The 13,135-nt window shown below is 43.0% G+C and overlaps 1 protein-coding gene across 3 annotated transcripts in view; it reads left to right on the top strand.

The window, feature by feature from the left end:
• Positions 1-13,135, top strand: part of nckap5l (NCK-associated protein 5-like) — a 40,751-nt gene that overhangs the window by 25,745 nt on the left and 1,871 nt on the right. For 2 of the 3 annotated variants that reach the window (XM_044210049.1, XM_044210048.1), the window contains exons 3-12: positions 1,240-1,380; positions 2,729-2,797; positions 2,898-2,936; positions 3,032-3,151; positions 4,385-4,477; positions 4,754-7,686; positions 9,022-9,151; positions 9,448-9,520; positions 10,889-11,167; positions 12,815-12,966. In XM_044210049.1, coding sequence (XP_044065984.1) covers positions 1,240-1,380; positions 2,729-2,797; positions 2,898-2,936; positions 3,032-3,151; positions 4,385-4,477; positions 4,754-7,686; positions 9,022-9,151; positions 9,448-9,520; positions 10,889-11,167; positions 12,815-12,966 — 4,029 coding nt within the window. Of the gene's footprint in view, positions 1-1,239; positions 1,381-2,728; positions 2,798-2,897; positions 2,937-3,031; positions 3,152-4,384; positions 4,478-4,753; positions 7,687-9,021; positions 9,152-9,447; positions 9,521-10,888; positions 11,168-12,814; positions 12,967-13,135 lie in introns of those variants that run through there. The other variant, XM_044210050.1, reaches the window with a different exon arrangement.

Raw genomic sequence — 13,135 nt, forward strand, 5'->3', positions numbered from 1 at the left:
CACAGCGGTTTGTTTGTGTGTCACCTGTCCAAGTCAGGAAAACTGGAAACTGTGCCAGTTCCTGATTGGTCTCAAGCCTCAGAATCAGGCTCGTCTCATCCGTTCTAATGACTCCTTAAGATGTGACGGTTGGATCTGGGTCCACGTCGACACACCTACTTTACCCTCACTGCTCTGCTACACACACTAACACACCTACACCTGGAGCCATGCCTACGAGACTGGTCCTCAGCCATATGTCCTGCAGTGTAGCGTGCTCACAGACTCAGGCAGCCTGTGCGCTCAGCGTGGTGCTGCAGTTTGAGCTGTGGATTCGTTGAAGCTGCAGAGGAATATGAACACAGGGGCTTATCTTTCAACACCCGCCGTGTATCTGAAACAATGCAGGATGGATGGATTAATGTGTCTGCTCAGTAATCCTCAATACACAGTAGGTACAGTGATGTAGAGTCAGCAACAAGCTCTGCGGTGTAGAAGTCTTAGTCCTGTAGATGTGGACTGTCTGTGTTTGTGTTGCGTGTTGAGGACGAAACTCTAAAGTAGTGTTGAAACGAAATGTTGTGGCTCAGATAAACAGAATGCGATGGTGGTAATAATGTTAACGTCACTCTCGGAGATGAGAACAGTGTCTGACGTGGAGCAGACCTCAGCTCAGTTAACTGGCATCCCCAGTGTTTGTTTTGGTTTGCTTGGAGAACCAGACGGGTGGGGTTTACTGCAGCAGGACAATTCAGAAACGGGCTGAAACGGTTAGTCGATGGACAGAAAATTAATCGTCAACAATTTTGATAATCAATTAAGTCATTTATGATGCTGTTTCCCTCTTCTGAAATGTGAGGATTTGCTGCGTTTCTCTGTTTTATATCATTGTAAACTAAATCTCTTTAGGTGTTGGACTGTTGGTTGGACAAAACAAGACATTTAAAGATGTCATCTTGGGCTGTGGGAAATTAACCCCAACATTTTTCACAAATTTTGGACTTACAGACAGAACTTGACTTGTAAATACGATTATTTAAGAAAATTATCAGCAGATTAATCCGTAATGAAAATAATTAGTTGATTATTAGTTACAGTCTTTTACAAAATAGTTAAAAATTAGCTTCACCTCAACCAACTACAAATCAAATATAAAATAAAATCCTGCGTTTATTACCGTGTGTTTTCTCCAGAAGCGAACGTTTTATTGCTGTAGAGATTGTGACGGAGATAGTTGCAGTGTCTCCTCCTGTGTTTCAGATGAGAACAATGTCTGATGAGACAGAACAGAGAATGTGTGATGAGGACTTTGGTTCGGACGAGGAGGGCGAGGAGGGAGACGTGGAGTCTTACCTGGAGGACAACAGCAGTGAGCTCGTGGACCGACTCAGAGAGCTGGAGGTGAGTGAACAAACAAAACGCACACTGCATGACAAATTTAAATTAATTGCAAAAAAGTAGTTAATTGAGTGTGACTTTTGAGAGACACATAATCTTCCATGATGGTCAAAATTTCTCTCTATGCCTCCCGTCCTCTGCAGCAAACATAAGAACGTATATATATATATATATATATATATATAAAAATACTGAAATTATCCTTTTATACCCACCCATCCCTCCGTCCCAAACAGGCTACAACAATAAATTTAATTTAAAATGTAAAAAAATAAACCATAGGAATTAAGTTATAAAGGGAAACAAAGTCCCCATACACATAAAAATAATATGTGCAGGAATTTAAGATCTTGAATGAGTTGTACCAACATGAGGGGCATTAATAGTCACTAGTAACCGCGGAACAATAGGATATAAAAGGTGTCCGTGTTTTGGTCAAATTAACTGCAGTTAACACTTAATTTAATCTTTATTTAGTATGATTCAGTCATGTTTTATTTTTCAAAACAGGTTACTTGAATTACAAACATGTTATCTCATGAAAAATAACTACAGTGTAGAGCCTTATGTGAAGCAGAATTTAATTAGAAGTCAAATATGTCTGTGTGCACAGTTACATTCAGGTAAACTGCCAAGTAGCTATAAAAAAAAAGGCAGATTTAAGAGAAAAGGCCTAGTTTGTTATGAGATTTAGGTGCGATTGAAGAGTCAATTTCATGTTTTGTTGCTCATTATATGATGTTTTAAAGGAAAAGTTGGACATTTTGGGAAATATGCTTATGTAGGGTAAGTATGAAGCTACAATCAGTAGCATAGCTCAGCATTAAGACTGGAAACAGCTAGCCCGGCTCTGTCCAAAGGTAACGACATCAACCTACCAGCACCTCTAAAGCTCACTAATAAACACGTTGTTGTAAAAACAACAATTTGCCATTTTACGGGGGTTTATGTGCCGGACTCTCTCTTGACCAGGACCAGAGTCCCTGCTTGTTGCCTGGCAACTGGTCTTGGCAATAAAGCAAATAAGTGTGTTTCCCAAAATGTTGAAGTATTCCTTTAAGGGCTAAATTTTAGTAAAATGTTCTTTGTTTCTGATGAGTTCTTCTGGTTGGATGATTGTGAAAACATTTGCGTTGTGTTTTTGTAAAGGAACCTTTTTTTGTGGCTGATTTTATTTGTTTGTTGGTAGTTATTTGCTTGCATTGTAATGTTATATGCTACACTATGTTCATGTCTGACAAATGTTTCACACGTGCAACTGCATTTTTGGTGTCCTATAAGTCCATGTGGGCTGGGCAATTATATGTGCATGAGATAAATAACTTTATTGTTATTTACTTTTTCCTCACAGGCAGAAAACTCTGCTCTGATGTTGGCAAATGAGAGTCAGAGGGAAGCTTACGAGAGATGCTTGGATGAGGTGAGTTCATGCTGCAGAATAATTTTAACTTCTGCCCAGTGAAGTTATTTTAGAAATGTCAACTCAATGTGTAAACTGTAATGTTCTCTTGTTTTATTAGGTGGCCAACCACGTGGTCCAAGCTCTGCTAAATCAAAAGGTAACATAAAGCTGTGTTTGGATTATTTTAACTAACTGTAGCATCGTAGACTGAAGTCTGTCAGTTATCTTACTGCTTTATGTGTCACTGATCAGGATCTGAGAGAGGAGTGCATCAAGCTGAAGATGTTGGTGTTTGACCTGGAGAGACAGAACAGAGCGCTTTGTGAGCTTTTTCAGCAGAAACTGCCCAACCACCCCACTGCTCACTACCAGGTAAATCAACTTGTAATGATTCATAAATGACTGTTTCATATACATTTTGAACTTCTTCCACCTCTGTATTCAGATCCTTTACTTAAGTAAAAGCAGTGATACAACAATGTAAAAATACTCCACTACAAGTAAAAGTCCGGCATTGAAAATGTTAATTAAAGGGAAACTCCACTGATTTTACACATCAAAGTTTACAGGTGTTGGGGAGTACTACTGCATATGTGAACAAGTAAAGCCTTTAGTGTCTCCAGAGGGAGCTGTGTGAAGTCTGATAAATTGCCTCATGGGCAACTCAGCGTCTGTTAGGGCTGAAGACTACAAGTTTGAAAATGAAACGAAAGAAATCCGGGGGTGTGGCGTTAGAAAGAAGTGAGCTTACCTGACCTCTGTAGCCGGCTCCTCATCTCCTGCTGCAGGCTAGAGGCTCCAGGCTACATTAGCTGCTACTAGCATAACACACCCGAATAGCCGACTGAACTGTCAGGTGGCATTGTGGGTAATGCAGGCAAGTTTTGAGAGGGAAGAAGAATGTGTGGAATAAAAAAAAGACAATGCCTCTGGTTCTGCTGCATCAATTTTGATCCTTTTTAACTGTCCATCGTGAGTCCAACAGTGTTGCTGGAGTGCAATGCTAAATCAGTGGAGTACTTTTAAGTAAAAGTACAGAAGTAAGAGTACTCATAATAGTGTTATAATATTATATGTGTTATATTATTTGACTTAATGTTGTAGCTGATCAAGGCGGAGCTCATTTGAACTACCAGGTAGTTTAATCTATATAAAAGCATCATATTTTATATGCTGATCATATGTTTGATATGTAAAATCATAATTTGTAAAGTAACCAGTAACTAGTTGTCACAGAAATGTAGTGGAGTAAAAAATACGATATTTGCCTCTGAAATGTAGTGGAGTAGAAGTATAAAGTATCATAAAATGGCAATTCAAAAATGTACTCAAGTACAGTACTTGAGTAAATGTACTTTCCACCTCTGTCTGTGTGTCAGTGCACAGCTCTGATTCTCAAGACCAGATGGAGCTGCTAATTTCTTTTTCACTTCAGCCACATTCTTTCAAACACTGGTGAGCCAGTAATGGATCTCAGTCTTTTCACTTCTGCTCTATATTGTTCCAACAGATGCCAGAACAATGTAGCTCATAGCTGTCTGTGTATACAATAGCTTGTAGTGTATACAGTGTCATCATAATTGCCTCATGAATCTTCTGTTACAGGTCCAGGCCGGACCACTCCCAGACTACAACGCACAGCTGCACAATGACTCTGCCAAACAGGTGGAGCCTGCACAGACTGAAGCACAAGCCAAGGTGATTATTACAGAGCCCACGCAGGAAATTTTTACCAAACATTAAGAGTGAAACAGTGGGATTATATCATAGCCTCTGACTGAGACCACAATCCCCACCTGTGTGTGACATCATAACTTGGTCTGACATTTCAACTATTGTGCTTTAAAAAGCTAATCTGCCCTGCACTCACTTCCTGTACGCACATGCTCTAAAGGTCTTGATGAACTGAATTGTTTGGCTCTGGAAGCGTCAGCAGTGAATTGTATGCTGATAGAGATCTCTTTTTGTCCAAAGGGAAATGGCTACCGCACACAACATGCCTCCCCAGGCCCTCGTGGCCCTGCCGCCTCCATGGAGGCCCTGTCTCCCTTCTTCAAAAAGAAAGCACATATCCTGGAGGTCCTTCGCAAGATGGAGGAGACGGACCCCCTGAAGTTTCACCCGTCCACTGCGAGCTTGTCTTTCTGCGACTACAGCCAGGTGCTCATGTCCACAGAGGCTGTTTTGGCCACTGCAGACCCCCTTCCATTACAGTGCAAATCCCACCACACACACTGCCACTGCTCCTGCTCTGACACTGACACACACCAGCATGTCAACGGCGACGGGGCAGTGAAGTGTGAGGGGGGGAGCACCTGCTGTTTACACTGCAAGAGGAGCCCAGACAGTCCTCCAAAGCCATGCAACCACGTCTGTAGTCCTTCAAAAGCCAACTCCACCACCCAGAGCCATGTAGTTCCTGCAGCTGCTATAGGCGAATGTCACAGTAAGAGCAGAACAGTGGAGTCTGTTCCCTCGTCTAAACAATGCACCAAGAATGAAGCCCACCAGCAACCAGCAGGCGCCACCGCCCACTCCTCAATCACAGAAACAGCCTATCAGAGCGTGGAGGTGATGGAAATGGATCAAGAGCAGGACAGCTCTGAGAGTTGTCTAAACGCCAGTGCCTCTGAAGAGCTCACTGGTTTCTGTCCCACATCCCACCTGCCCAGTTCTGTGAAGGAGAGCGCACAGATCTCCCACTGTGACATGGAGACGAGTGATGGCGTTCACAATGGCTTAGCGCTCTCCTCCATGAACAACGCCATGTCGAATGACCCCTCGGCCGTCCCCGAGAAAGACAGCACAGATCAGGAGGCATCCTCTGTGAGAGCCGGTGCCTCCGTCAGTCCCAGCTCCTCCTGCCTCAGCGACGTCAAAGCCGCCGCCATCAACTCCCCGTCCAAACTGCTCAAGTTCCTGAAGATTCCCTCGATAGGGGAGAAGTCTCAGGCTTCAACCTCTGCTGTACGTCTGAGCCCCCAACTCACCCGCAGCTCCAGGATCCCCTGTCGCACCAACAACTACGAGGTGTACCACTCTCCTGTTCCCACACGCAGAGCCACCACCACAGAGAGGTGCAGGCAGCCCCCTCCACCACCCTCCAGGTCTGAGTCCTACCCCGCCACACACTCAGCCCCAACCTCCCCTCCACAGCCTGAAGATGTCTGCTCCCCGCCCGCTAAGGAAATAAGCTACAGCAGCCTCTCTGCACCTAAAGCCAGTGCTGGCTCAAAAATGGGCGCTCCCTCCTCCACATCCTCCTCCTCACCCAAAGTATCTCAGAGGGTCCCTCATTATGAAAATGTCTGTAATATGTCTACCAACTCTAGAGAGGAGGAACCAACCCAGGGCCTCGAGAAAAGAACCACACTTCCATCCCAAACAAAGGCAAACGGTGGTGAGAGGAAGCTCGTTAAATCGCTACCAGAAAGTGTCCTCAACCCCCTTCCTCAACGAAAGCAGTCGTCCTCGTCCACGTCAGAGTCCACATCAGATGATGAAGAGGATTCAGACAGCCCAGTGTGGGTTAACCATCACAGCCTGCCCCACTCATCCGCCCTCAGCAAAGGTCAGGGCAGAGCCAACTACTCCCAAGCCAGAGAGAAACAGGAGACCGATGTAAGGGAGATCATTGTGCAGAGCTCCGAGGTTACCCAGCCACCGCCTCCACCTCCAGCCAGGAGGAGCGACTCCTCTTCCATCCCCAAGAGGCCTGTGGCCGGGGCAGCGAGAGCCCAGGCTGATTCCAGTCACCACGCTTTCAAAGACAGGCTGGCTGCACTGGGAAAGCTGAGGAGCTCTGAGGATTTACAAGTCGGTCTCAGGCCAGTCGACGCAGTGAATGAGGGCACCTACGTGGATGAAAGGAGTAAGACAGCGGAGAGGCCCATGGAGCTCCATAAAGAGGAGCAGAGACATTCAAAATACACAGACTCTTTGGATGGTAAAGCCAAAAGTAGTAGTGGTGGTTTGAAGTATCCGGGGTCGTCTCAGCTCTATGAACAGGCAGTAAAATCTCAGCCTTCTGGTCCCGCTGTGGTTAAACAAGAATTGTGTGTGTCCAAGACAGAAGGCTCCAAGAGCAAAATAGGTCTGCCATCCCCCAACACAGATGCTCCGCAGGTACTACGCAACAACATTAAGTGTCCTGGCTCCCTGAATCTGGCCTATAACCTTAAACCAGGCGTTGGTCCTCACAGTAGCAACAGCCCCAACAAAATCCCCCCGAAGTCGCCGTCCAAACCTTGCCAGGGCCCGTCTGTGCATAGAGGGGGGAAGCCCACAGAGGCCCCACGTTACTCGTCCAAATCAGAGGAGAGGACCAAGATCAGCGGTAAAGGGAAAAAGAATCCAATGTACGGAGACAGCCTGCCACCTCCTCCTCCGAGACCTCCGACGTCTGAGGGGGAGAAGCCGTTGCAGCCGGTCCCCAGCCCGCAATCCGCCATCGAGCAGAAGGTGATGAAGGGCATAGAGGAGAACATGCTGAAGCTTCAGGAGCAGGACAGAGGAGGGCAGGCCAGCGAGGTCAAGCAGAAAGCCTCCAACGGCATTGCAAGCTGGTTTGGCCTGAAAAAGAGCAAGCTGCCTGCGCTGAGCCGCAAGACTGACGCGACCAAAGCAAAGGACGAGAAGAAGGAGTGGAAGATCAACATCCCCTCAGTGGGCAGGGACTCTGTGAAAATGGCCACCAGGTGTAAAGAAGGAGTGGAAGGTCTGAACATCTCGACTCTGATGGAGAAAGCCGAGGGTCTGAGGAGGGCCCTGGAGGAGGAGAGGGCGTATGTGGAGAGGTCAGGCAGGGGTCACTCCTGTGAGGTGGTGATGGACCAAGCTCAGGGACAGCTGGCTGTCATGTACAGGGGAGGGCGCTCTGACAACTTCATGCAACAGCTGCTGAACAGGTGAGGACTCGACAAGGACAAGTGGATTCTAAGGCTGCAAAAATAACAAATCGTAGCTTTTAAAGGGACATTTTGAGAAAAAGTCTTAAACGAGAAGATCGATACCACTCGTGTGTACTGTAATAAAAAAAAGTTTACATTTGTATAGTTTTTTTTATATATATTAATACCCTTAAACACTGAGGCCAAATGATCTGTGTTCTGTTTACAACGAAAGTGATCTAATTACAAGATTGTATTTCACAACATGTTGCTAATATTCCTGTAGCCAAGGTGGTGGTAAATATGAAGCTACAGCAAGAAGACTGTTAGCTTAGCTTAGCATAAAGATTGGAAACGGGGAAACAACTAGCCTGTAGTGATCAGCACTCGCATCCAATCATCAGGATCTGCTTTATGAAATCTTGTTCACCAATTCAAGAATCGTTAGTCGAGGGAAAAACATCACAATCGTGTGGGTCCCAACACATTCAGGTATCCGTGAAAACAAGAAGGCAGACAAATTGAGAAAAGAAACTATTAAAAAAGGAATTGTTGAAATCAGTATTAAACTTTCAAAATCAGAGGGGTTATAGTGTGGAGGAAAATAAATCAACATTATTAGTATTAAGCAACACACACTCTAAAATAAGCAGGTCTTAAGCAGACTGAGAATTAACAGTACACTTTTCATTATGGGAAAACATCCGACAGGTCGTTGCAGTCAGTGTCATGAGAAAGAGACGGAGGATCATATTCTAGTAACATGCAGAAAATATACAGAAGAAAGACAAGTGATGATCACAGTTACGGAAAACAGGGCGAGTAGAGGCCAGTGTGAAAATATAACAGTATATTTGTGTTTTTAAGAGCCACTGGACTGATTAGAAGACTTTAAAATAAATGGACATTGAGGAAGATTAAATCCAGAAGGAGGCAGCAATGCAACGTCAAGGATGCTGTAAAACCTTGAAGAAGAAGGAACAGTTCGCCTTGCTCTGCTAACCTGGCTCTGTTTTGTACTGATTAAACAAATAAGATATAACGTGTTAATTAGTGAGCTTTAGAGGTGCTGCTAAGCAAATTTAGTTACCTTTGTACAGAGCCAGGCTGGCTGTTTCCATGTCGTTATGCTAAGCTAAGCTAACGGGCTGCTACCTGTACTTTAATATTTACCGTACAGACATGAGAGTGGTATCAATCTTCTCATCTAACTCTCGGCTTGAAAGCGAACAAGTATATTTCCCAAAATGTTGAACTATTCTTTATAATGGGCGTTGAAGGACAATGGTAACGCTAACTGTTTGTGAGCTTGGACATCTTCACTGAAACTTAACTTGTGTTTGATAAACGTAGAGTGGACGGGAAGGACATGATCAGCGTTCCCCAGCGCCGGCTCTCGTTCGACTGTAAGACCTCCAAGCCGGTGTTTAGTCAGCAGAGCGACGTCATTAGTCACATCACCAGTCGTGACGATATGGAGAAGGTACTTCATTGGTTACACGGCTGTTTATTTCTCTGTGGTTAGACACAGACTGACGAGATTTTTGACATTTACAGAAGTAATAAAACAAACTGACAGGGAGGAAGATATGAAAAACACAACTCCCTTTCATTTGATGCATCAAGCTCTGACGTTTCAGTAAAAATTTGTTCTACATCGTATCGACTTTCAAGTCTAAACTTGGCTTCTAATTTGTTAGTTTCCTGCATACTGATGTGAAGAGCTGACTCTCAGCACATTCACTCCTCCATCTGCTACTTGGTTGTTCTTTCATGCAGGGATCAGACAGAATCGGCAAGATCACGTCAGATGAAAACCTCACAGACTCAGTTCACTCTCAGCTCTTCGCAGGTAAGAGGAGTCTGCCAGGGAAGAAATATCACACATTTTTTAAGGTTTATGAGCATAACGTGTGTGTGTAGATAAATGATAAATGAATGTATGTATAATAATTTCACAGACCGCGTGAGAAGTAAAATCAAATGTTTAAAAAAACTGTTACATAGATTTATTTCTCAGTGTCTTTTTAATGTATTAATACCCAAAAACACTGAGGGTGAATGCTTTGTGTTCAGTGTAATCACAGGAAAACAAACTCCAATCAAAAGTGCTGTGTGTCTAATTTCAACATAGTACTCAACAACATGTTGCTAATACTGCAGTAGTCAAGGTGGTTTGTTTGGTGTGTAAACCAATCACAAATCTGCAGTGGTCAAAAGTAACTAAGTACATTTACTCAAGTACTGTACTTAAGTTCATTTTTAAGGTACTTGTACTTTGTTTATTCCCATTTTAGGCTACTTTATACTTCTACTCTAGCTGTGAAATAAATGTAGTGGAGTAAAAAGTACAATATTTGCCTCTAACAAGTAGTATAGTTACCAGTTACTTTGCAGTGAAATACTTTACATAAAAAACATGATCAATCTATAAAATATGATGCATTGTTACAGATTAACTACTCAGTATATAAAGTGTTTAACATTAGCTCTGCCTCGACCAGCTGCAACAATGAAATGCTGCTTCTATGTTAATGCATTGACTAATTATTTGAAAGACACCAATCTTCCTTCATCAAACACTAATCCAAAAAGTTTCAAACTGCAAGTGAAATATATTTTAGTTTAATATGACGTAATGTAAACAACTATCTCTTTTGTGTGTATTTATCAATGGAAGATAATGAGGATCCTCTTAACAATAAACAACAGCAATTTAATATATAACAGTTTAACACTCTGAAAGATGAATACTTCTACTTATAAAGTATATTTTTCTAATAAGTAAAATTTTGAATGTTTTTTTAAAGGACTTTGACTTGTAATGTATTATTACACTGAGGTATTACTACTTTTGACTCTGATACTCTGATCAGAGTATTTCTTCCAGCACTGCAAATCTGCAACAATCCACAGGGGTTTCACTTAAACATATAATTTGCATATTGAGGGCAAATGAATTGGCTCACACCTTTTATTAGCATATCATAAGTAAAGAATCAAGGCCACGCCCCTAAGGAAAATAGATTAAGAGGCTGAAGTCAAAGATAAAATAAATAGTGGGGGATTCATTTATTTACACATTTCCATCTTAATTCCTGTGTGCCTTTTTCAAATGTATTTATTTGTTTGTTTCCTAAATTATATGAGCATTTTATTCATTCATGCATTTCCACGTCAGTCAGTCACTGAATCTCCCTCCTCTTTCCTTCCTCTGCAGGTTCTGGTGCTTCCACGTACACCCTGGACAGTGGCATCGGTACGTTCCCCCTGCCCGACTGCAGCAGCGGCGCAGCAGGACGGGGCCTGTCCAAGACGAGGGCCGGGGCCGAGCACCACTCCTCCGGCTCCCCGGGGAGGGCCGGGCGGCGGGCCCGCACCCTGGACAGAGAGCTGACGTCACAGGAGGAGTGCTACGTCCCTCACAAACAGCTGATTCCCACCATTCAGTACGGCTCCATGCTGGAGGGAAGAAGCTCGGCCGGCGTCATCCGTGAAGGTGCCAACAAACTGCTGCACTTACACTTAATAATTAGAGGTCACTTAGTTCTTTATAAAGCCTCCAAACTTAGTGCTTTTGTACACTTGTTACATAGTACTTTGATGTAGTCTGTAAACTCGTACTGCACTCAAATATACAGGAAAGCAGTGATTCTACAACAAGAAGTGTTGGTCATCTAATGGAGAAATATTCTTATATCTTTGTCAACGTTTGATTCATAGGCACAAGGATAAATTATGGCTTCTCAGGTGTGGATACTTTTTATATTGCTAGCTTAAAGAATACGGTTACTGTACACACTGTAGCTCAGACCGAAGCATGGCACTGACGAGGAAACAATACTACAGTCTACAGTCAGAAGAGTCTACAGTCATGCTGCGATGCTCTTTGGAAAGAAAAGATGCTGTTGCTTTTGATCTTTTGCAGTCATTGTAAAGTAATGTAATAACTGGCTAGATGGTGTCATAGTAAAAGAAAAAGTCACACATAATTTGCAAATAACAGCAGTTGCTTTCCTGCCAACAGAAATTGTTCTGTTCATGCACTTTTAGTTTTCAAAGATAAACCGTTTTTACCTGAAAATACAGTCCTTGGTTTTAATAGTGAATCCTCATATACTTTTTGAGTTATGAGATGAATCATAAATTAACAATAAAAACATCCTATTAATTTCTCATCATTAAATTCAGTATTTCAGGTTAGCGTGTTAGCATGTTAACATAACATGTACAGTTCCAGCTGATGGGAATGTCGTTCATTTTGAAGGTAACTGGTCATAAACCAAAGTTTAAAAAAAGAAAGAAATTTGGATCTGATGATGGGCTAGATGAGAAGTCAGGGGATCACCAAAGACATGAACATTGGCACCAAATCCCACAGGAATCCACCCAATAGTCGTCTAATGATGAATAAAGAAAAACACTCTGGTCAGCCTCTGTTGTCTTAAAATTAATGTATTTTATTTTAAGTACTGACCAGGAAGCAAAACCCTACACAACAGTGGCTACATAGCTTATTGGAGTCATATACGCCCCTTTTTGTGACCTTGTTTTCTTATGTATCTAGACTAGTGGGGAAGGGATTACCAAGCAAAAACCTATCGTCTTCTTCCCTAAACAACAAAATCCAGTCAGCAGCAGTTCCCAAAACAAGCATAGAAATCGAGACACTCCAAGGTCTTGTAATCTTTACGACTAGACAGTCTGAACCTTCTCTCACGTCGAAGGTCGCTATGCCCCGTTTTAGTTATCAACAGGCAACGTACAGTAATTTTCTATCACATCTAGACATTTCACTCAAAACCACATGCCAAACTCATGGTGGCGCTAGAGGAAAAGTCAGGGGATTCATTCTCAGGGGAACATGGATATCTGTGCAAAATGTCATGACAATCCATCCAGTAGTTGTTGAGATATTTCCGTCTGAACCAAAGTGGTGGAGCAAGTGAACGACATTGCTAAGCAGCTAGCTTTTTCTTTTTTCTTGTTCAATATTAAACATTTTAAACTTCCTCACTCTGAAAGGGGAATTTGGATGTAAGTGTTTGTGCTCCTGATGATAAATTCTGTTTAGTAAATAACCCAAATGAGAAAATCCCTCTGTGATGTGATGAAAACGTGTCTTTTAATCACTCCATCCGTGCAGACAAAGAGGCTCATGGAGCGAACATGTTTTCCCCTCGCTCGAAGACCTGGACCTTCCCCAACCTGAAGACTCCATCAGGACCTGCAGAGGTTTACCTGGCAGTGGAGGAGGAGGAGGAAGAGGCGGTGTCCTTTGGATCACCATTCAGAGGGGTAGGGATAGTAGTTAAACCTAAATTAATCCAGTCCATCTTGTGGCCGTTGACGCTGAAATCTGCAGGGGAGGTGTGCTCTGCTGGTCAAAATGGCGTGATAAACTTGATAAAATGTTTAATAACTTGGAAAAGAAAGCTTTCTTTCAAGTCAAGTCAATGTTATTTAA

This window comes from Siniperca chuatsi, linkage group LG10, assembly GCF_020085105.1.
Source record: "Siniperca chuatsi isolate FFG_IHB_CAS linkage group LG10, ASM2008510v1, whole genome shotgun sequence".
NCBI lineage: Eukaryota > Metazoa > Chordata > Actinopteri > Centrarchiformes > Sinipercidae > Siniperca > Siniperca chuatsi.